At 38.4% G+C, this 23,262-nt stretch overlaps 1 protein-coding gene and 1 long non-coding RNA gene across 7 annotated transcripts in view; one reads left to right on the plus strand and one right to left on the minus strand.

Moving 5' to 3' along the window:
• Positions 1-23,262, plus strand: part of LOC133526503 (adenylate cyclase type 5-like) — a 472,750-nt gene that overhangs the window by 427,825 nt on the left and 21,663 nt on the right. For all 6 annotated transcript variants that reach the window (XM_061863171.1, XM_061863191.1, XM_061863199.1 and 3 more), the window contains exons 21-28: positions 1,712-1,786; positions 8,176-8,324; positions 9,050-9,186; positions 9,613-9,722; positions 10,145-10,364; positions 11,182-11,313; positions 20,089-20,213; positions 22,107-22,259. In XM_061863171.1, the coding sequence (XP_061719155.1) occupies positions 1,712-1,786; positions 8,176-8,324; positions 9,050-9,186; positions 9,613-9,722; positions 10,145-10,364; positions 11,182-11,313; positions 20,089-20,213; positions 22,107-22,259 (1,101 nt within the window). The remainder of the gene's footprint in view (positions 1-1,711; positions 1,787-8,175; positions 8,325-9,049; positions 9,187-9,612; positions 9,723-10,144; positions 10,365-11,181; positions 11,314-20,088; positions 20,214-22,106; positions 22,260-23,262) is intronic.
• Positions 13,134-14,623, minus strand: LOC133526726 (uncharacterized). Its single transcript, XR_009800765.1, has 3 exons — positions 14,213-14,623; positions 13,768-13,942; positions 13,134-13,284 (listed from the first exon to the last, which is right to left on the minus strand). It is a non-coding gene; the product is annotated as an uncharacterized LOC133526726 (long non-coding RNA).

Here is a 23,262-nt window from a genome sequence, read left to right on the forward strand (position 1 = left end):
CACTCCAACTCATATAGCCTGATGTTATTTCCCTAAAACTTTCTCTAGTTATATGTATGTACTATCGGGTGCTTTTAGGGGCCTTAAATCGTTCAACCTTTTGAACGCCAAGAACGCCTAAAGGCGTCGTTACTAATCGTGCCCACAGCGCCAAGGACAACTATAGGTGTTATGGCGGAAGCTGTCAAAGTAACCTTCACACTTTCGATTAAGGTTTATTAGCTCCCTTGCACCCGGGAGCTTGGCATTTGAGTGATAATATAAAGCATTCAAACGGTTGAATACGTCTTGCAGGTTGGTCAGACGATAGGGACCGTGCGCGTTAGAGGGTCTGCCATCTTGTGGCCTGAATCGGAACCATAAACAAGCACATGGACACGTCACGTTTTTCTTGTGCATAGTAGGTTCTGCCATCTTGTGGGCTACATCGGAACAAAAAACATCACATTTACGCCTCGCGCCAAAAATATGACGGCTCCTGTGCTGCCTCCTACAGTTCATGCACGCTCCCTATAATAACCATGGCAGTTAAAAATGTGGGTATTGTTAAAAATGGTTAGCTCAGGTAAAGTTGATTGCCGGCTTTATGACGGCCGGCAAACAAAGATAAGGAATTGTAAGTGCATGCTTATTGGTTATCTTTATGGGGAGGCGAAGTTTAGCCTAAACAACATTAACTAATAAACTGCCCTTTTGTTGTCTCATTACCTGTTTATACACTTTTCATTATTAAGACAAAGAATCCTAAATGCATCGTAATTGGTTATCTATACAGGAGGTGGAGTTTAACTTGCTCGTAAGGACCGAGGTATTTTATTCCGAAGTGGTTCACCGCCAACGCACACGACAGTACATACGAGTTAAACTTACTGGCGCAGTCGGTAAACTCAGACAAATATTATGACGCCAAAAGATCAGTATACATGTATCGTAAGCAGAGGCGGCGTTAGGCATGGGTGACGTGGGCCACCGCCTGTAGCCTCGCGGTCCGAGGGGCTTCGCGACTCATATCTCGTTCAGAACGTAAAAATGTTCGTTATTTCTTACACCACCAGAGGGCCTCGCTAAATGTACATTGCCCACATAAAATTTTAGTCTTGCGACAGTAAGTAGTAAGTACCAACTTTGTCTTGTTTGTGTTTACGAATAAAAAATACTTTATCTTTTTGCGGCCGATAAATTAAAAAGACTAAATATAGGAGTTGTGGCACCGAATATAATTTCGTACCCTTTGGCGTCGAGACTCTTGGTCCGTGGGGTCCGAGCGCCTTTAACCTTTTTAAGGAACTTTCTAAAAGGATTAGAGAGATCACTGGTGACCTCAGAGCTGGCAGCTTCTTCGCTCAAAGAATTAGTCTTGCGATACAGCGAGGAAACGCTGCTAACATCTACGGCACCATTCCGCAGGGGGATAGTTTTATTTTATTTTAAGACTAGTTTTATTTATTTTTAGATCTAGGTTTTAAGTTGTGTAGTTTAGTTTTTACTAATTGTTAATTGCTTTATCTTTTATATTCTATAAATTCGTGTGCACAAACATACGAACAGTCTTTTACTCTAAACACATACTCGTATGTATACTCTCTCCATTTTCTTGGGTGTAAAACTGGTAGAAATTTCCTTTATATTGTAACTAAACTAAATCGTAATGTAGAAAAATCGACACAGTATCTTATGCAGACTTTTAACATGAATGTTTCACTGTTAACAGGCACTGAACAACGGCGGAGCGTCACCGAACAAGCTAGATGAAATTGTCACCTTCTGTCCATACTCCATGAATGAGGTAACTGTCAAACTGTCACCTTTTTTAGGGTTTCGTACCTCTAAAGGAAAAAAAGGAACCCCTATAGGAACACTTTGTTGTCCGTCCGTCTATCTCAGGAACGCGTGGAGGTATGAACATATCGAGTTGAAATTAAAATAATAAAAAACTTCCAACTTAACGTAAAATAAAGATACGGCCGTTTATGCTGCAAAATACGTATATTTGGACACTTTCAAGGGAGTTTTGAATGATTCATAGTTAGTTTCACTAGACTTAGATCGACCGGGTTATACCACCGACCGGGCCGGACCGGGACCGTGAATGAGGGTAGACCGAGCGCGGTCTACACTTTGACACCCACCCGCTATCTCCAGTTACCCGTGAACAACATGCATGTAACTGCGTCCAAATATCGGCTCAAAAAAAATATAAAAGGTAATCACGGTTAATATCCCGGTCGGTCTAAGTCTGCTCTCAAGGGAATCAAAATGTATAGGGTACTTCCTGTTGACCAAGAACTATATGTCTTATACTACAATTACGGGGAGAAATCCATAAATGATACATTTGAAAAAAAAATATGTACGGAACCCTCGGTGGGCGAGGTCGACTCATTCGGCGGCTTTTTTATACTCCATCCTAGATGTGGGATTATAACTCTCGCGTTTAATCTATCATTTCTGAGTAGAATGAGCCCAAGAATATCCAGACCGAATCAGGTTTTCAATATTGGATACGTTGTATAGAAATCGAAGTTGCTTGCTTTACAATACAACTTCACAAAAAAAAGTTTATATACTTGATTCTGTGATCTTCTGTAATCTAATTTTATCTGAAATGAAGTATAAAAAAAAGAAACTATCAGTGTCAATTTGACATATTCGCTGACATCTACGTAACTTACTTTCTTACGTACTTACGGGCACTAAGAATGGCGCTAGTTAAGCGGTGTCACTCACGAATTACAGCCAATCGTGCGGTCTAACTAGCGTTGCCATACGTCCCGTATATACGGGACTGCTACCGTATTGAAGGACCGCGTCCCGTATAATAGATACCGCTGTAGAATACATAGTGAAATGGTCATTATGGTAACGCCATTACTACCCCAATAACCCTATAGTTCCGACTAGTTGCGACAAATCGCGCGCGTGATGCGAACTCATCAAAAAATCACGTTATAGCGTTAGACTGCACGATTGGTTCGAATTCGTGTGCGTAACACGGCTGTACTGGCCCCATTCTTATTGCCCGTAAGGCCCGTCCTTAGATATATGTCAATGCTCGCACTAATATACGTGTACGAGCAAGGTGCATAGAAAGTAAGTTACGCACACTCTAGCGAATATGTTAGTGTCAAACCGGTGGGAGAAGCCCTTTGATGCTTCTCCGTGATCTGTCTGAATGTATATGAAAACCACATGTTTGTAACAGCTGTACTGTGTTCTCAAAGTCGCCTCTGGCGGAAAGCTACAATCTTTCATAAGATGTTTGCGCAGAAATGTAAAGTCAGTAGGGAGACTTATCAAACTAATACAAATCAAACATAGCAATCATGTCGGATATTGTACAACGGGATATACTTAAAACGGGGCGTGAACTCCGGAAATTAGTAGGAAACAAAATATATATACGACGCGTCGCGCGAAACTTTCGACGTCGTGACGGAAGTTAAGTCCGTCGCGCGGGTTTTTATCTTTTACCTCAAATACAGTTAAAATATATTATGAAGAAAATTTTGCTCGTCAGATAAATATTTATATATAATCGAAAAATGGACATACAGCAAATATTCAAACCCGTTAACGTTTAGGTCATACTGAGCAATTGCTTTTTGTTCAGATACATATGCAATATTTATCGTTTTTTTTTACCATCGAGCTCGCAAATATAGTCTAGATCCAAGCAATTTATTTCATGGCTTTGCACGGGATTAAAATATTTAAAAATTCAATATAAAGTATAGTTTGGCGTTGGCGTTCTCTCTTAGTACAGACGGTGATTACTGATTCTTTACGGATCAGAGCGCGCCTAAAGCGCGTCTAAAGATTTTGAGGTCTTTTTCCCTATTTCTACTACTGTACCAACGCAACGTAGACTTGTAATTACCTCTCAAACCCGACTAGGTTGTTAGGTATGTAGTCTAGCTTGGCCTAATCGTCTCAATCAGATCACTTCTTCGTTTTATTTCAATCATATGAACTTAAAAGTAAAATATAAAACACGTAAAAAACAATACATATAAACCTAATCTAGGGTGCCGCCGGCAGTGGAGCAGGGCTCAAGCTGTCGATGGGCAAGGCCGCAGAGAGAGAACTGACTATACGCCGTATCCAAGATTTCCGCTTTCTGCATCTGAGCCCTTTATCCAGCCACCAAGCGTCTCTCTAGGTGTTGGTCGAGACTCGTCGCTGAGATCGTTCGCTGTCACGACTATCGGGACAATGATCGTCGAATCAACGTCACGTGACGATTATCTCGTGAGCCAAGTCTAGGTACTTCAGTCAGGCTACTGTTTGTTATCATATTACTCGTACTAAAGGGATCGAACTTTCCAAGAACCACAACAACAAAAAAAGATATTCTTGAAGTTTGTGAAAGTTATACCAAAGAAAAATGCTCGGAAGTTTTGCCTCGCTCGCTCAAAGGACTGGATTCCTTTACTTTTACTGTTTCACATACTCGAAACTTGGATTTTAGAGATCCTAGGGTATGGTTGAAAACCTACAAGTACGCGGTTTCGGTTATGACTTTTAGGGACTGAGTACAGAGAAAATATATTTTTTATAAGGGCGTCCGCTAGTTGGCGCGGGTGCACGGAGTGGGCGCACGCACTCAGATGCCATTTTAGATAGGTAGGCGTTGCTCATAATCAGTGATCGGAACTATGGGAGTAAAACTTTAACAAAACTTATCAAGCGGACGTAAAAAGAGTGCTTATAGCCTTAAAAATATTCGAATATCTATGAATGTCAATATTTTTATGGCTGTAAGTACTATACTATTCCTATCCCTATGGACATGAATATTTTTAGGGCTGTGTGCACTATTTTATGTCCGCCATACAAGTTTTGTTAAAGTTTTACTCCCATAGTTCCGATCACTGCTCATAATATTTTTCGTTAACCCGCTCACCAGCTCGAAGTTTGGCATGGTTGTATGAAATGGTGTTTTAAACAACGTACCAAGAAGTACTGAGGAGTGGTGGTGAAGCTAACGGGTAAGGGGAGCGGGGGTTTTCAAGGTCCCTATTTATTTTACATTTTTCATAAATAACTCATCAACGGTGGCTCATAGCAATAAAATGGTCTGACACATATTTAATCTACGTTTTTTTGTCGTTAACAAGCATACGGCCCGCCTGCAACACCAAAGATATTACGTAATCTACGTAAAATTTTCTACAAAAGTTTTTTTTTTACTCCGCCGATGAGAGCGGAACTTCGATCGTATCTGAGCGGGTTCGTGTGACTCTGAAGGCGCACTTACATTCGCGTGCGAGTGGCGAGCCGAGCCACCAGACGCGTATTTATTTAAACGGTGGACTCGTGGCTCGGCTGGCCACGGCGGAGCGGTTTTATGGGCACTAGACAAAGGGGCTCGCGGAGGACGCATGCTTGCTGTTTCCATTCGCGTTCGGCTTTTCATTCGATTACAAACCTTATACCGTGCCGCTTATGCCTAAAATTGATTAGCTCGACGAGCTTAGGGGCTGTGGCCGAGACACGAAACGAGCCGCGAGCCGAACCACTAGGCAAGAGTCGGCCCTATTCGAAGAATGAGATACGATAACGATAAGTTCTGGTTTAGATAAGTTCTCATTTAGATATCGTTTGTACATCGTATAATTGACAAAAGCAGCTCGATTCGGGCAACCAATGTCACTTTGACGTTAGAAATATCGTAGATAGATCTTATTGGGATCACAGCGGAATCGAAATAAACGTCAATTTTGACATGTTGTTTAGTTATCGGTCTTTTAAAGATCTTTCCAAGATCTTAAACGTGTCCTTATCATTCTTCGAATCGGGTGTGTACACTAGCTCGAAGAGCTCACGAAATGTAAATGTAAATCCGCGGTGAAATGACATATCCGTCGTGTACACTACAGTGAATATCCCTGTATAATATACAGAGCTCCCCTGTGAGTTAATTTCCCGCCATCTGTTATTGAACAAAGCAAAATAGTGCGGTTCTACGTTAGTTATAAAGCTGCGGTCGGGCTCCACTAAACAGTCATTAAGTTCGCTTTACGTGGCATTTGAAAATTGTTTTGTGGTTTGAAAATATATAACGACAGAATCTACTTTATAAAGCGTTTACGCTATTTATTTATTATTTTTCCTACTCCTCTACTGTTATCTGTCATTTTTGCATTCTTTAACACGAATATAAGAACATACATAAAAGGTTTCAAGAAAAGTCTATATTGTCTATTCCTCATAACAGCACTTGTGCTTTTAATCGCTATAACGTTACTGCGATTAATGGGGCTACCAACCTAACAAAATCAAAACGAATACAGTTTTAAGCTAAGTGCATTGCTGCCAACTTACAAAATATTCATTTGGGTTGCATAGTAAAAACAATTACTTCATAAGTCAGAAACACGCATGTGACACCCGTAATATAGCAACACCCATAGACTACGAAGAACGCTTAGCGTTGCTTGTAAGTCTCCGCAGGCTACTTTGGCCAAAATCGAGTTAAAACTGTCCAAACATTAAATTTAGCAAGTAGCAAGTACCAGGGCCTCATGAGTTACGAGGTGTCGCTGACTGGCCAGCCGCCTTTTACGTCACCGGTGTGGTGTCTGCCATAAGACCTCCGTGTAATATTTTTTGCGATTTTTACGCAGATCAATTTACGGTGCGTCAGCGTAAATTAAGCTGTAAATGCAGCGTTTTTTACGCAAAGATTTGCGAACAAAAAAGATTCGCGTGAAGCACGTCACTGCGATTCCGTACCGTCACCGTTTTTCAAGCAGCGGTGTGGGGAGCATGCGTCAAAAACGGTACGCATACGACGCGTCACTTCGATTCCGTATCGTGACCGTTTTTTAAGCTGCGGTCTGGTCGCGTTGGAATAGTAATCGAACGAGTTAAATAGAAACTGCAAAATCTTCCCTAATAAATAGTAACTGTTCTATACTTAAAAAAACTTCGACACATCGTACACAACACAATTCAAACATTGTGACGTAATAACGGACGGAAAAACTGTCGATCAGAGTCTAGTAGTAGTACAGTCGAGGTATTAAATATCCACACGGAGAAAGTGCCAAAAATATGTACACACTACTTTAATTCATTGGCAATAATAAGGTCGTGTTAACATATTTTTGGAACTTTGTCCGTGTCGATATTTTAATACCTTGACTGTACCTAGTTCACAATAATCTAACAAGACAGATCGTACCAGAGATAAGGGTCGTTTTCAATTCTCTTCGGAGAAGTATATTTATTATTGGATATCATAAATTTCCACATCTGCTAGGGTTACCCTCTTACCCTAGACCCTCTTTCCAAACTTGAAATAAACTATTACTTGGGAAACAATGTCAAGGCCTGTTCGGACTACGTAAATAATTTAGTCAAGTACTCTCTATTAATCTAAAATACTCTCTATTTTACTCAGTAAACGTGTCTGAACATCAAACATTTCTAGTAAATAACTAGATTAGTCAGTGATTTTGTCGAGTGGAACCATTTTATTCTATTTTTTCTGGAGTACTTAAGCCCCTACCACTCTTACTAAACTACTCGACTAAATGGTTGATGTTTAGACACGTTTATTAACCAAAACACTCACTACTCGACTAAATTCTAGCCTTTCAACTTAAGACACTTCTTCTGAGCATATTCGCGTCCGCTGCTGAACATATGCCTCTTTTATCGATTTCCATGTTGTTCTGTATACGGCGGTTCTAAGCCAGAAAACACTTCCTACACACTTGTATTATAACATTTATAACTCGCTTGTCTGTAGTGCGAACGTTTTTTGGTCAGTTGATCGATTTTAGTAACTAAATATACTCGCTTTTCGACTAAATTACTAATATAGTCCGAACAAGGCTTTATAGCGCTTATTAAATCGAAACTTTTTCAATTCACTTTCGATAGAGGGCCGGTGTATGATCAAGGAAATCAATTTCAGTACCATTTCGCACTTTGTCATAGTGACAATAGTTTAAAACCTAGCGACTTTCATATTTATTGTCACTGTGACAAGGTACAAAATGGTACTGAAATTAAATTCTTCCCTGACCTGGCTTAAGAAGCCATTTGAGGGTAGATTTTGTTTACTTTTATTCAAATACCTGTGAGAGAGAACTTCATGGCGCCACACTAAACTAAGAAATATTTAAGAATAAAGCGACAGAATGTAATAAACGTTTTATTTTCCAGCACTACCTGCAACTGACACTCCTGGCGATGTTCCTGTGCGCAGCACACCAGGTCCTCATCACATCAGTCAAGACCCTCCTCCTACTCCTGGCCACTGGCGCGTACGTCACTTTCACGCTGCTGGACTTCTTCCACCCAGCTGAAGTCGTGTAAGTATCTTCCAGGTGTTCCAGGTCTTCCTGATTTTCCATTTCTTTACAATCGCGAAGGTTTAAGCACACAGCTGACGTTGTGTGAGTACCTTCCGGATCTTCCAGGTGAAGATGCTCGTACTGCTGGCCACGAGCGCGTTTGTCGCTTTCACGTTGCTGGAGTTCTTCCAACTAGCTGAAGTCGTATAAGTAGGTACTTTCAACATCTTCCAGGTCTCCGAGGCATGAAAATTTGACCACTTGCCGTGGATCCTGAGCAACGGAAAACTTTATAAAGCAACCAAAGGGAAATGCAGTTTTTTATTTTCCTAATAAACTATAATTAAGTAGGTATCTATCATCTATGGGTCAACCGCATTCGAGGGGAGCCAGTGCTGTCAAACTGGTCTATCTTGACAGACATTCAGATGTACTCTCAGAGTAAACAACAATTGAGGTGGATATACATCATTTTGATCGATAACTACGAATTGCAAACCTGACTTTTTCTATATTATTTTCCTTGCAATATTTGGTCTTGTGGGCTTAATGATTCTTTTTGCAATCCAATTCCCGAGATCTCAACACGGAAACTCAAAATCCTACAAGTAAATCAGGATATTTAGAACTGTGTCGTATGCATAATTATTACTACGCAGTTTGACTTATGATCCTTGAAACTCTAGAGATCCTGGTCTAAAGATCTGTACCATAAAATTAATTATTGTGTTTATCTTCCATAGCTGGCAATGCGTCTCGCTGGACCAGCAGTGGACGTGCGTGGTGATCGCCATCGGCGCCGCCGTCGCCCTGATGCTGCACGCCCAGCAGACGGAGAGCACCTACCGGCTGGACTTCATCTGGAAACTGCAGGCCACTGGTTACTATACACCCTCAATTAACAGAACATACATCTAAGTACCTGGGTTCATTTTATCCCTAGGACGGTGTGATATTTTCCGAGAGTACGGCCATTCAAACGTTGACTTTCCGCGCTTTCGTCATTCATATTTGAGGTTTGCTTAGTTTTTTGGTTTTAATTTGACGGAGATAAAATATTATTACGCTGGAACGTGTCAGCTCTTCAGTAACCATTATGTTTTACTTACAATGTTAAGCTGTCCAAAAGCTATTCTTGCGCTTTGACCTCGAGCCTTCGACTTCCCATGAATTTTGGTTCTTTATTTGGAAAAGAGAAAAATGTCCTGTTTGTATTGGAACGTTTCAGATAACCAACACTTACGTTAAGGTTTTCGTCACTCTAAATTGACCCATATCTCCTCACTAACAAAGTTTAACATTGCAGATGAGAAGGAGGACATGGAACACCTGGAGGCGTATAACCGCAAGCTGCTCGCGAACATCCTGCCGGAGCACGTCGCACAACACTTCCTCTGCAGCGACAAGAACATCGATGTGAGTATCTCTCTCTCTATCTTAGCGCTTCCAGATGAGAAGGACATGGGACACCTGGAGATAATCGTTAACTGTTCGCGAACATCCTGCCGCAAACAAGATGAGTTAGACCCCTAACTTCACAAATATCTGTTGGCCTTCTAGGCTCATGTATTGGTAGCTACATATGTAATCCTTTAATCAAGCCTGCTCATAATTTAATGACTAAAATCTAAATGCCATCAACAATACCTTTACCCAATTTTATTTATATTAAATCTTTACAAAAGTATTTGCTCAACAAACTGATAGCTCAGTTAGAAAACATCTATGCCGGGACGTGCCCCTAGCCGGCCAAGTTCCAAGTTGTTCCAAGTTGAATGTAAAAATATCAATCCCTCGCGCGTTCGATAACCTTATTTAAGCACCATCTTTGTCAATAGGAGCTATACCACGAGCAGTGCGAATCCGTCTGCGTCATGTTCGCTTCCATCCCCAACTTCTCCGAGTTCTACGTCGAGCTAGAGGGCAACAACGAAGGTGTGGAGTGTCTCCGTCTCCTCAACGAGATCATCGCCGACTTCGATGAGATCCTCGCTGAGGACCAGTTCAAGTACATCGAGAAGATTAAGAGCACTGGTGCTACGTATATGGCGGCGTCAGGTAACACATTCTTCACATGTTCTCATACGACGCTTTCTCAGAAAAACGGGAGGTATCCAGTCACATGACGCGACATCTACAGATGTAGTGCATACCTAATTTACCATCGTATTCTCACGGAAACGTACGAACATGTCGTGCTATTTCAGTCAGTCTCGGTACAAATAGTACGAACGTTGACTGAAGTAGCATGACAAATACGAACGTTTCCGAGAAAATATGATGGACAACAATTTTGCACTACATCTGTAATATACACTATTTACACATATTTTGGTTGTCATTTAGTGTGAGGTGTGGTATGTCATTCAAGAGTACTGATGTTATTTATGTGGTGGCGTCAGCTTAGTCTACCTAGACTCTTTACTAGCCTTACGTTAACTTGAGCAATTTTAAAAGAATTAGACAGACATAGACATGATATCTTCAAAATAAATGGCTTTAAACTTTGTAGACTTTAACATCGCTCAAGTTTGATAAAGAAGCGACTCTGAAGTTGCTAATTTATAGAGATGCCATATAAACTATCTTTACTGATACAGTCCAAAAGAATCGGAAGATGTCTTGCAATCATCTCGACAATAAAGTTTCACCTTCGGTATAGGTCTTATATTACCTAGACTTACACTCCAAAAGCAGTACCTTCCCTGCCATTTTAACTACCTAACTTCTCGCCGGAAGATCACCGCTGGTCTTTGGGTTAGCATTATGCTGAGATGGAACCATTTCGTGGTAAACAACTTATGACTGTAATTATGTTTTAAATTTTCCTATTGTATAAATAAATGATTCTGATTCTAACTTCCTTCACCACCAGGCCTAACAGCCTCCACCCGGGACCTCCGCGGCTACCGCCACGTCACAGCTATGGCGGACTACGCTCTGCGCCTGCGCGACCAGCTCCAGTACGTCAACGAGCACAGCTTCAACAGCTTCCGCATCCGGATTGGTAAGAGACTTTTCTTAGTCCACATCTCCAACATTGACATTATATATCGTCATCGTTTTCGATGCCGGCTCTAAATAAACATTATGGCCGTTGTCTATACCCTGTATCTTTAGGTATTTAAATAAAAGTAAACAAAATCTACCCTCAAATGGTTCCTATCAAATAATGTAGGTTAAAGCAGGTCATTCAGTGACAGATCCAGGCAGTTTTGTATTTGGTTGGTTAACCAATAAATAAGATAAGATAAATGTTTATTTTCAAGAATGTAGGTACATAGGTTACAAGATGTTAGGGTGATAATTCGGGTTTCCATTTACATTCAGCCATTTATTTGCGTGCAAAATTGTGTGCTATCAATATTGTCTATGAGGGATTCCGGTTTGTTATTCATAATTTCAGATGTATTTTCACTGCGAGACATGTTATTAGCAGTGGTATTATTGCTATCGGAAGTACTGGCCGAAGTGGTCTCCTTTAGCGTCTTCACTGTCTTCTGTCCAGTTTGATTTTTATTATTCCGACAAGGGAGACAAGTCCAAGTATTTCTGTCTTCTTTGCCCATCAAAAGAAAAATCCTTCGAGTTACAGTACTACATTTTAGTTTTTTAAGTCATATGCACCTTGACATGTTTGGCAAATTAAATATTCTTTTGATTTAATCTCGTTTGTGCATTGCACGCAACATACTTTTATTTTTGATGACATTTTGCCTGGTGTGTAATCTGCTCTGAATTTGTTTTTGTGGAACACACCCGTGGGTAAGCTTCACTTTATTTGGTGGTTACGGAACGCACCCGTTGAAATTTTTTGTGTAGCAACACTCACCTTCATCGCTGTCAATCTCAGATTGTCAATCTAGTTTATGCATAGACATACAATATAACTAGACAAGAAGTCGAGCGACCAGGGGTAAGAGAAAGACATATATGACGTCATCATGACATCATAATATGGGGTTACCATGGTCGCAAAAAATTACCCTAAAATGTAATAGGAAAATGATGCAACAAGTACTTAAATTACGTAATGAGTGAGTCGCCATTTTGACTCCCTAACTTGCGAAGTATCACAAGAGAAATAACGAACATAATCGCAACTAGTAGTCGGTTTATTTGTTTTTGTAGTAATTTGTAAGTAAGCCTTACTTACGAATATGAAGTTTTGAGTTGATATAAGATTAGGTGATTATTGGAATAAAAAGGATAAACTATCAAAAGAGGTAATTTCTTTATTCAAAACTTATATTATTATAACTGTACTTACTAGAAATAATAATTAAATGTGTCGTTCTCAAGTAAAAGGTACCACATAGTCGCTTACCATAAGGATACAATTTGCTTGCTCTCTATACGAATAACCTGTAAGAGCGTCCTTATGATAAGCGACAATGCGGTACCTTTTACTTGAGAACAACACAAATAAATTGAATTTATGAAAAAATTGATTGATTGAAAGGTGTATGACACGTATGCAGATTCTCATTGGCTCATCAATATTACTAAAAACGTAAGATACTCATCTTCCGAGCAGGTAATCCTACCGATAGTTGAACCGGTGACACTCGGTGGTTTTGCCTTGAGCAGAGTGTTCATTTTTTAATACCTAGGACATATAATTACTAAAAATCTAAAGGAAGATGCGGATATTGAAAAGGAACACAGCGCACTGACATTTATAGCTATAATATTGATTCGCAGTATATGATTTTAAGTTAACATGGCCATTTACATTAAAACTGTTACTTAAAACCGAATATTTATGTTTAAATAAAAAATCTTACGTGTTGCGCGTTGTACATATTGTGGGGGTCAAGAAAACTTTATTTACACATAAGTACACTTGTAACCTGTGGATCAATTATATGAAGTTCAATAATAGCTTCAGAATGCTGTTGAGACTGCCACGACGACGACGTGCACGAATGGACGATTTCCATGACATGATGAAGAAAAGAATTTTCTCTCTCCTCTCCTGCGGGGCAATTAATCAATTTTAATAAATACATTATTTTAGAGTTTAATACTCATATAATCCGTAATCCCATGTACCAAGCCTCCAAGAAACAATTTAAAAATTTAAGTCTGTGGTCTTATATAGGATTATTCCTGCTAGTTACCACCAAGTTGTTACTAGTGGTAACTACTAGGAACTTTTGTCCACCTTTTACCACAGGTAGTTACACTAATTTTATTCCCACAGTTTACCACTGGTAACTACTGGGAAATAAAATTCCCACTGGTAATAGGTAGGATTTTTAATTCCCAGAAATTACCCCCAATAATTTGTTAGAGTTTAATACCATTAAAACCCGTAGACGACCCGTGTACAAAGAACCCAAATAAATACTTCAAAACACTGTGAGACCTATGTTAAGATGTACCAACTCTAATAGTGTATAGTGTAACGGGTTATTCCCACTAGTTACTATTACTTATTTAATAACAGCCAACTTACGTGTATGAACAAGGTTGGAAAAGAAAACTTTTCGATGAAAGTTCGTTTGCCCAGTTTGCGGACACAATGTTGTTCAAAATGTTTGGAACAAATACGCGAGTATTTGTGAAGCATCCAATTTGATTTTCCAGTTCCCGCAATCCATTCTTTAACAATTTCATCCTCCGTCGGAGAGCTGGAAATATTAAATAGCTTGAAACTCCCGAAATATGGGGTAGTTGCAGGGGACTTTTTTTTCTATTTGTTTGCAACCCTAAATAAAATACTACTGAATTTGACTGGTTTACATAACCAAACTTTCTGTTTTATTTTTAGCAATAATTTACTGATATCTCCTATTTTATCAAGTTTTTCATAATCCAAGTAATGATGTAACTCAGTAACTTGGTTCCTGTGAGATTTGAGAAAGAAATACATGATCAAAATACGAAAAACTTGTACTTACGCATGAAATGTTACACCCGCTTATTTTCGCAAGTTATTGCTTTTGTAGGCAACCACTGAACACCCCACCATGTTAATTGTACGTAAAAACTTCTTACACCTCCATTAAATACTTAATAAACACAATCATTCACTTTATAAAACTTCTACAATAAGAAAACCACGTTGTTTACTAGCACTCTTGACAATATGATTGACAGTTTAATGTATGGCATCTTGCGGGATTTTGTCTCTTTCACTCTTATAAATTTCTGTATATCGCCATCACCCTCCTTCCTAAGCTGCCATAACCCGACCATGAAAAAAAACCCGGTCGGTGATAAAGACAAAGCATTGCACTATTTTCTCTTTCCTCTTATAGGAATCGCAATAAGACTATCTTTCTCTATCAAAGAGTGTCAGGCCCTTGAGTTTATGCATGTAGATTAAACAGCTGTTCTTCGTGATTATTGGGTGTTAAATGGTCGTATTGTTTTTAATTTAAGTGCTCAAGCATGTGTGAGTGAATTTTATAAATAACGAATTATCTCACGGTACCTTTTTGTTCGATTTTCTCTCCATTATAGTTGCAATTCTTCGTTCTTTATACGTGATTCAAGTATGCTTCGTTTTATCCAGGATTTAGGTTATGTTTAGTATGTATGTTCAGTATTTACTCGATAATTATATTTATAAGTAGCGGATCCAAATAACACAGCTGTCAGTCGTGCACACACACACGCACAAGTGCACACACAAATGTTATAACTACCAGAAAATGTACAAATTGTTTGTTTACTTTTATTTAAGTATCTAAAGATACAGAGTATAGCATGAGCCCTAATGTGGCTTGTCAGGCCAAACTTGCTCTTAAATACTCTATTGCACGCGTGACAATAAAGTTGGCCAGCTGCGTTGAACGTGTACACGTAGGAGGGCTTAGGTCTCTCTTTCCGTAACTGCCGTTTTATGTCTAGGATAGTGAGGCATTTATCTTCAAAATTTGATATTATAACTATAGCACAAATGTTATGAGATGATCATAAGTAAACGGGAACAAGCTGTTTAAAAACCAATTTACCATATATGGTTCAAATTCATGAAACAACCCATTCGGAGATAGGATTCGAAGATTCTATAGGGGTATCTGGGTATGTCATAAGAAATGCAGGAGTACTTAATGAAGATGTGTTTCTACAATCAGAAGAAGAGAAATCCTGAAGAAAGGCCAGGTCAAGAGCACCATAAACCAACAAGCGTGTATGAGGAATGTCATGAAAATGAGGGAAGCGAAAGAGGTATGTCAGGATTGTAGCAAGTGGAAATTCGTGGTCTCTGCCTACCCCTCCGGGAAATAGGCGTGATTATATTTATGTATGTATGTATTTCCACAATCACGACCGGGACCGGGAACAACTGAGGAGCGAGCTATGCGTCGGACCTGCCGTGGGCGCGCGGAATGCTGACAACGCATAGCTGTCCCTATACACATTTAGTTATTACCAAAAAAATAGAGAAATCGCATAATAAATACAAATATTTAACCCAATTAACATAGTACTAATATAAATATTCCCAGACGAAATCGAAAAATTTTGGAAAAAAATATGAACAAGCAATGACAAGGTATAAGAGATTGTATGAACGACAAGAAATTGTATGGATGTGTAAGAAGGTATAAATGAACAACCCACATATAGTGTGACCACTTTAAGTTTGTACTGACTTGGCACTCTTAACAGAGACAATGATGTATAACAACATACTTCACATAAAACTTGGTGAGTGACTTAACGTAGTTGGACTTTGCCGTTTCATATATAACTTGCCAAAAATTTTACTGGCGACTGAGATCATAATGCTATCTCCTTTACCCTTTTTAAGACCAACTAAGAGTGAAAGAGATTGCATTATGACCTGACTCGCCACTTAGTTTTGCGGCAAGTATAACTGCAACATGACGTAAGATGGCGATGTCACATGACTGCTTCTCCATGCGTAGTCCCCATTTTCCTCTTTGGATAGAAAATATTTTTACGTAATTTGGTTTTCTTACGATTTTTTGATTAATAGGACCTTTTAAAATGTTATATGTAATTTGATTTTCGCTCCTAACTGTTATAATTCAAATGAAGGGGCATAGCTATAGATGCTTTCTATGTATGTAAGTATTTATGCATTACATATATTGTTGTCTAAGTACCCACAACACAAGCCTAATTGAGCTTACTGTGGAACTTATTCAACTAGTGTAATAATGTCCAATAATATTTATTTATTTAATTAAATATACAATAAATTAAGTAAATAATGTTTGCCATACAGTCAATATCCAAAGAGGAAAATGGGGGCTACGTTAGTATGGAGAGGCAGTCGTCGTCCTTTTGATTATACATCGGTGGACCTAATTATCTTTGCAATAAATAGTTTAGTCTCTGCGGTTTAGGAATTGTCAGTTAAAAAAGTTATGACAGTGGTACAGTCGCGGACTTTAATAGAATAGAATAGAATAGATTAATTTTTATTCGTAGACACATACAAGACACATTAAATTACATGATATAACAAAAACAAAGGAAGTATAAAGTGCCACGAAATGGCCTCATCTCAGCATGTTGCTGGTGGCTTCCAGGGCTGATCTGCCGATGAGACCATCAAGTGAGAAAAATCACGAAAGGTAACAGACAAGAAGGAAAAAGATATAAAATAATATAGAGTGAACAAATTGAAAAACAGATAAAAGATAACGACTAAATTAAGTCAAGATTATTTTTATATCAAACATCGTAAACATAACACTGTATCGGTCCGGTCCAACCATACCTTGGCTGAACATTACAGCTGCATACGCAACAAGCGCCAACGGCAGCTACACGAACTAAAAGGCAATGACAGACCAGACCAATATCGAGCGTCCATTTTATCAATTTACAAGATTAATCATTGAGCCATGTAGGGTTCACTTTATATTGAACATTTCATACCGTTAGTATTGATAACCAGATTAGCTTGAACATCAATCTACATCTATTTAAATTTTGTCAAAACCCTCGACGTCATCTATACATAGAACTCCCGGGGCCTACATTAGAAATATACAAGAACGGACCGTACTACAGACACAGAGCCATAAAAATGTATAATAAAATCCCCACATATTTAAAATCTGGACAGACTGTGGAATTAAAAAAAAAAACTTTATAAACCGTCTTAAAACTATCCTGTACCCCTAGTGTAAATAAATTCGATTTCGAAACGTGACGTACGGGTTTGCGTTTAGTCTCATTTTGTATGTGATTTAGAAAGAGCGCACCAAGCGGGACGTTTTGGAAACTCAAAATCCTATACAAAATGAGACTTAACGCAAACGCGTTCGTCACGTTATGATGTCGATTAAATGTACACTAGAGGTACTGGTAAAGAAATGTTACTACACAATAGGTGAAATTATAGAGGATGATACTATGTAATTAGTATTTATGTATACACATAATAATAGACTTGTATGAATGTTGCTTAAAACAGTATACTTTAATTATGTATGTATGTATGTATATACTTTATTGTACATAGAAATAAAAACACGAAAAACACAGTTACAGAGTAAATTAAATACAACAAAGGCGAACTTATCCCTGTATGGGATCTCTTCCAGTTAACCTTTGAGGAAATGAGTAAAACAGAAGTAACGGTGAATGAATGACAAACACAAACAAAAGTGTACAATCACTGAAATTAATGAAATGCACGTGCAAATTATACTGTTATAAGTTAATCATATAATTTAGATTAAGGTACTAACGTTGAAAATGAGTGCCTCATTTCGCCGTTAAACGCAAGTTTGGCGAACCTAACACAAGTTTAAAATGTACCATACTATTTGTGATAATAAATAAATAAATAAATAAAAAATAGGCATATTTCTCCCTTATAGGTATTAAGTTTATAGTTTTAGTTACAAGAGGCTCTTATCTTATGTTATTATGTAATTTTTTTTTCTTTATCAATTAAATTCTGTGACCATATCAAGTGCAAAATAACAGATAGGTAAAGAATCTATTGTTTAACAATTGCCTCACGAGCTAAGCTCTTCAAAGCCAGCGTGTGGTCAAAAATAACACTAAAGAATCCAAACTGGACAGTTACATGACTTACATGTAAGACATGACGCTACAAAAGTTTGCCGGGTATGTTTTGTAGTCACTACTTGTATTCTTTACGCCTATACTCTGTATCTTTAGGTATTTAAAAAAAAGGTAAACAAAATCTACCCTCAAATGGCTCCTTAAGGCAGTTGAGGGTAGATGAAAACATTACATGATCAAATGATGTAGGTTTAAAGTCAGGTCGTTCAGTGACAGATCCAGGCGGTTTTGTATTTGGTTGGTTAACCAATAAATATTAAAAATACCCGAAAATTTACAAATTGTTTGTTGACCTTTTTTTAAATACCTAAAGATACTATAATTACCGTCTCGAGTGGAATCACGCCATGGTAAATGAAATGGGGTATAACTTCATAGGTTTTCATTTGTAAAATGTGTGTAAAAGTTAAAATGCTTGAAGTAGGAAGTTTTACCGCATTTTGTAATGATTTGCTATTAAATTATGCAATGTTGTAGAACTTTTGTAGAAACAACAAAAGTTTCACAAAATATTGAATTCGGTGCCAGTTTCGTGAAATTTGTAACTTATAAATTTGTAAGTGTTCTGTACCCCTAGTGTAAATTTAATCGACATCATAACGTGACGAACGCGTTTGCGTTTAGTCTCATTTTGTATAGGATTTTGAGTTTCTAAAACGTCCCGCTTGGCGCGCTCTTTCTAAATCCAATACAAAATGAGACTAAACGCAAACGCGTACGTCACGTTTCGAAATCGAAATTATTTACACTAGGGGTACTGGTGGTTGTGTAGATTTCTTTAGTAAAATAAGTGTATAAAAGTATTCCAATCCTTCAACTACAATTTTTATGAGCCTTGCTAAAAAAAAAATTGCCAGCCATAAAACGGAAGGGCTTTTTGTTTACGAGAATTGTAGCTAACCGAGATGATTATTTGACTATTACATTTTCAACTAAAGCTCTATGGGTTATAATATCAACACAATATGAGACTAGACATCCGATTCCTATAATTTTCAGTCGTATTAAAAGTTTCCGTGAGTGATCCGGTGAAATGTCCAAATAGCACATTACCGATTATTCGGCATCTCTGTCGTTCAACATTCGTCTCTTTAGTACTTAACTTTATAGAAAGGAACAAATTTACACAATCCTACTATAAATACTTGAAAACCTCACTGAATTCTTATTTAAACAGTCCGTAGTTCGTATTATTTACTGAGGAGCTTAGACCTAACGGCATTCCACGTAATTCATAATGACCTTCCTTAGTTCTAAAAAGCCGTTTGCGAATTGTTCAAAGCTTGCCAAGCGAATATTATTCTTGTACTAACGGTATTTAGCATTTAATTGATTGTCAGCAAAATTAAGGTTCTGAAATAAATCTATGGAAAGGAATTTATATCGCACATAATGATTAAATACATCCAGACGTTTCGAACGCTTTACAGCGTTCGTGGTCAACGGGTGACTTAGGTCTAAAAAACATACATTGGGTCATAGAGTTAGTTATACATTACAATTTTTTTTTAAATAACACTACTCTCTGGCATAGCGACCTTGTCAGTAGAAAAAGACGGGACATTAAAAATTTAAGCGTATCGAGTTGACTTCCCATAGGAAATTTGAATTTTGCGCCTTTTTCTACCGACAAGTTGGGTGTGTTTCAATGTATACTAAAATATCCAGACCATTTAACATTACTTTCACAACGTCATGCTTGTTTAATGACCTATCGCGGTAACCGAAGACAATATTAAGGACTTCTGTTCAGGTATCAACATCGGGCCGGTGGTGGCGGGAGTGATCGGAGCTAGGAAGCCGCAGTACGACATCTGGGGGAACGCTGTCAACGTGGCGTCACGTATGGACTCCACGGGACTTTTGGACCACATCCAGGTTCGCATTGGGACGGGTAATACAGAAAAAAACACAATCCGCCGCCGTACAATAATTCCGCTCTCATTTTAAAACATACCGTAATAACATGAGATTTGACATGATTATTCTAGTAACATACGTCGCATTTTTATCACTTGTCATGTCATGCGTCACTTTCGCACTTACATACTAATTAGGACGTGACAAATGATAAAGAGCCGACTATCTTAGCCCCGCTGGTACTAAAGCAGAGACGCGTTCCATATATATTTTCGTACATTGAACCTCATTAAATCCCGCCCATGTGCGAGCTTGTCAGTAATAGAATTATAATTCGCGTGCAATAGAGCTGGCAACAGGCGAATCAATTTACAATAATCTATATGTAACGCGTCTTTGCTAAGTATAATAATTTTTAGTAACAAAAACTGCTACCAGAAATAGATTTATGTGGCTTTTCATCACAGAAAGGACCTTCTGCTTCACGTGCAATAAGGTCCATTCCATCTGAAATTCCAAAAGAAATTCAGGTAATAAGTTCCATATTGCACATGAAGCATAATGACCCTTCTATGATGGAAAGCCACATATGTCACGTAAATGTTCATGCTAATTTCATGTAAGCATGCCGTTTTAAAATGGGTGCAGCTTTTCGACGGATTCGTGTGATTTTTTTACGTCCAAACAGCGAGCAGTAGAAACACTATCAGTAGGTATTTCATGATTTAATCTAGTTTTACTTTGCATCGCGTCATTATATAGACTTAAAGCTTTGCGGTTGTGGTACCACAATAAACTAGGTTAAAATTTCACATTGTACCTTGTTATTTAGTTAAATTGTTATTTGTTCGTAAACGGAGCCGAAATCACTTAAAAACAGGCGTTGGTTTACACAACAAACTTCAACAAAGTTAGTTTAGCTCGGAGGGATGTTTGTAACTGTAATTGTTCCCAACTTGATTTAGGTACGGACATAGTTCTGTTCTTCTGCGATGAAACTCCGTATATGAATGTTAATGTGCTTTGGATAAAGTCGCAAACCTCTTATCTCCGAATGAAGCTAAGAGGTTTTCAACTTTATGTGTTATTAGCTAAGGTAGAAAATCCACATAAATGGAGGTACGAAGTTTACGATTTTAGCCGACGTGTGTGCTCTGTGCGAATGTTTGGCTGGCTTCAAATGCCTGCGATGGCTGATCTTATAAATAATTCTACAACTCATGCTAAGCGCTCATTATGAAATTACCACATTCTTTAAAATATAGATTTTTAAGAGTGCATTTACGGAACAAAATCTCTCAACGAATTATATAAAATCAGATGGGGTAAGAACACCACGCTGCGTAGCATAGCGTAGTCATCTTTCTCTATCACTCTTCCATATTAGTGCGACAGTGACAGTTGCGTTTCGTTCGCTACGGAGCGTTAACGATTGGCACGTTGGCTACGCACCCAGAGCAATCATATTCACGAAATCTGGCACAATTTTTTTTGTGCATTTTGTCACGATTGCCTTATCAGGCTTAAACTGACATATTCGCTAGTGTTTGCAAACTTTCTTTCTATGCATCTCGCTCGTACTGGTATTAGTGCAAGCGAGATGTATAGAAAGTAAGTTACGCAGACATTAACGAATATAGATTCTGTTCGGAAAGAGAAGTCGTGGAATGTATTGGGCCCCATACATCCCACGACTCTTTCCGCACAGACTCTATCAGTGGCAAAGTCGTGGTGAGTTATATTTGAATGGACATATGTCACTTTTCTCATTGCCTAGGGTACTCTTATAATGTCCCACGCGATCATAATCTATCCATAATCTCAAATGCGGTATTTCAAAAAGCGTTTCGCACAGTATTTCACGCTTCAAGGGATATGCCTATTTCCCCTTCTGAAGCCAAGATCCCACAGGTGACTGAGGAGGTGTACGACATCCTGGCATCGCGGGGATACAAGCTGCGCTGCCGGGGCACTGTTGATGTCAAGGGGAAGGGCAACATGGTCACGTACTTCCTCGAGGGCGTCGGCGAGACCATTCCGAATGGCATCTCGGATATTTACAATGTGAGTATGGTTATTCAATTCAATTCATTTATTTCTGACGACCGGTCTGGCCTAGTGGGTAGTGACCCTGCCTACGAAGCCGATGGTCCCGGGTTCAAATCCTGGTAAGGGCATTTATTCGTGTGATGAGCATGGTTATTTGTTCCTGAGTCATGGGTGTTTTCTATGTATTTAAGTATTTATAAATATTTATATATATATATATATATATATATATATATATATATATTTCGTTGTCTAAGTACCCTCAACACAAGCCTTATTGAGCTTACTGTGGGACTTAGTCAATTTGTGAAATAATGTCCTATAATATTTATTTATTTATTTTATTTGTTTTATTAAAATCTTTAACAAGGTAAGTTCTAATGTTAAAGTTAAAATCTTTAACAATATACTGGGCATAATCTTTACCTCCCTCAAATATTAAAAAAAAAAAATCTCAATGTTGGAAACAGAATAAAGAATTGTTTATTAAGGGCGGTAAACAAGAATATACCAAGGAGTGTGAATTGAAGCCCGAAGCCGAACACGAATTCGTAATTCCTGTACCACCCGTGGCACACAATGTTTTTTCATCACACTTAAGAGGAAAAAAAGGGAAAAGCAACCGGACAAGTGCGTGTCGGACTCGCCCACCGAGGGTTCCGTACTTTTTAGTATTTGTTGTTATAGCGGAAACAGAAATACATCATTGGTGAAAATTCCAACTGTCTAACTATCACAGTTCATAAGATACAGCCTGTAGGGCTATGATATAAATAATAATAAATTTTAATAAATATTATAGGACATTATTACACAAATTGAGTAAGTCCCACAGTAAGCTCAATAAGGCTTGTGTTGAGGGTACTTAGACAACGATATATTTAATATATAAATATTTATAAAAACTTAAATACATAGAAAACACCCATGACTCAGGAACAAATATCCATGCTCATCACACGAATAAATGCCCTTACCAGGATTTGAACCCGGGACCATCGGCTTCGTAGGCAGTGTC

Source organism: Cydia pomonella, chromosome 1 (assembly GCF_033807575.1).
Source record: "Cydia pomonella isolate Wapato2018A chromosome 1, ilCydPomo1, whole genome shotgun sequence".
NCBI classification, from domain to species: domain Eukaryota; kingdom Metazoa; phylum Arthropoda; class Insecta; order Lepidoptera; family Tortricidae; genus Cydia; species Cydia pomonella.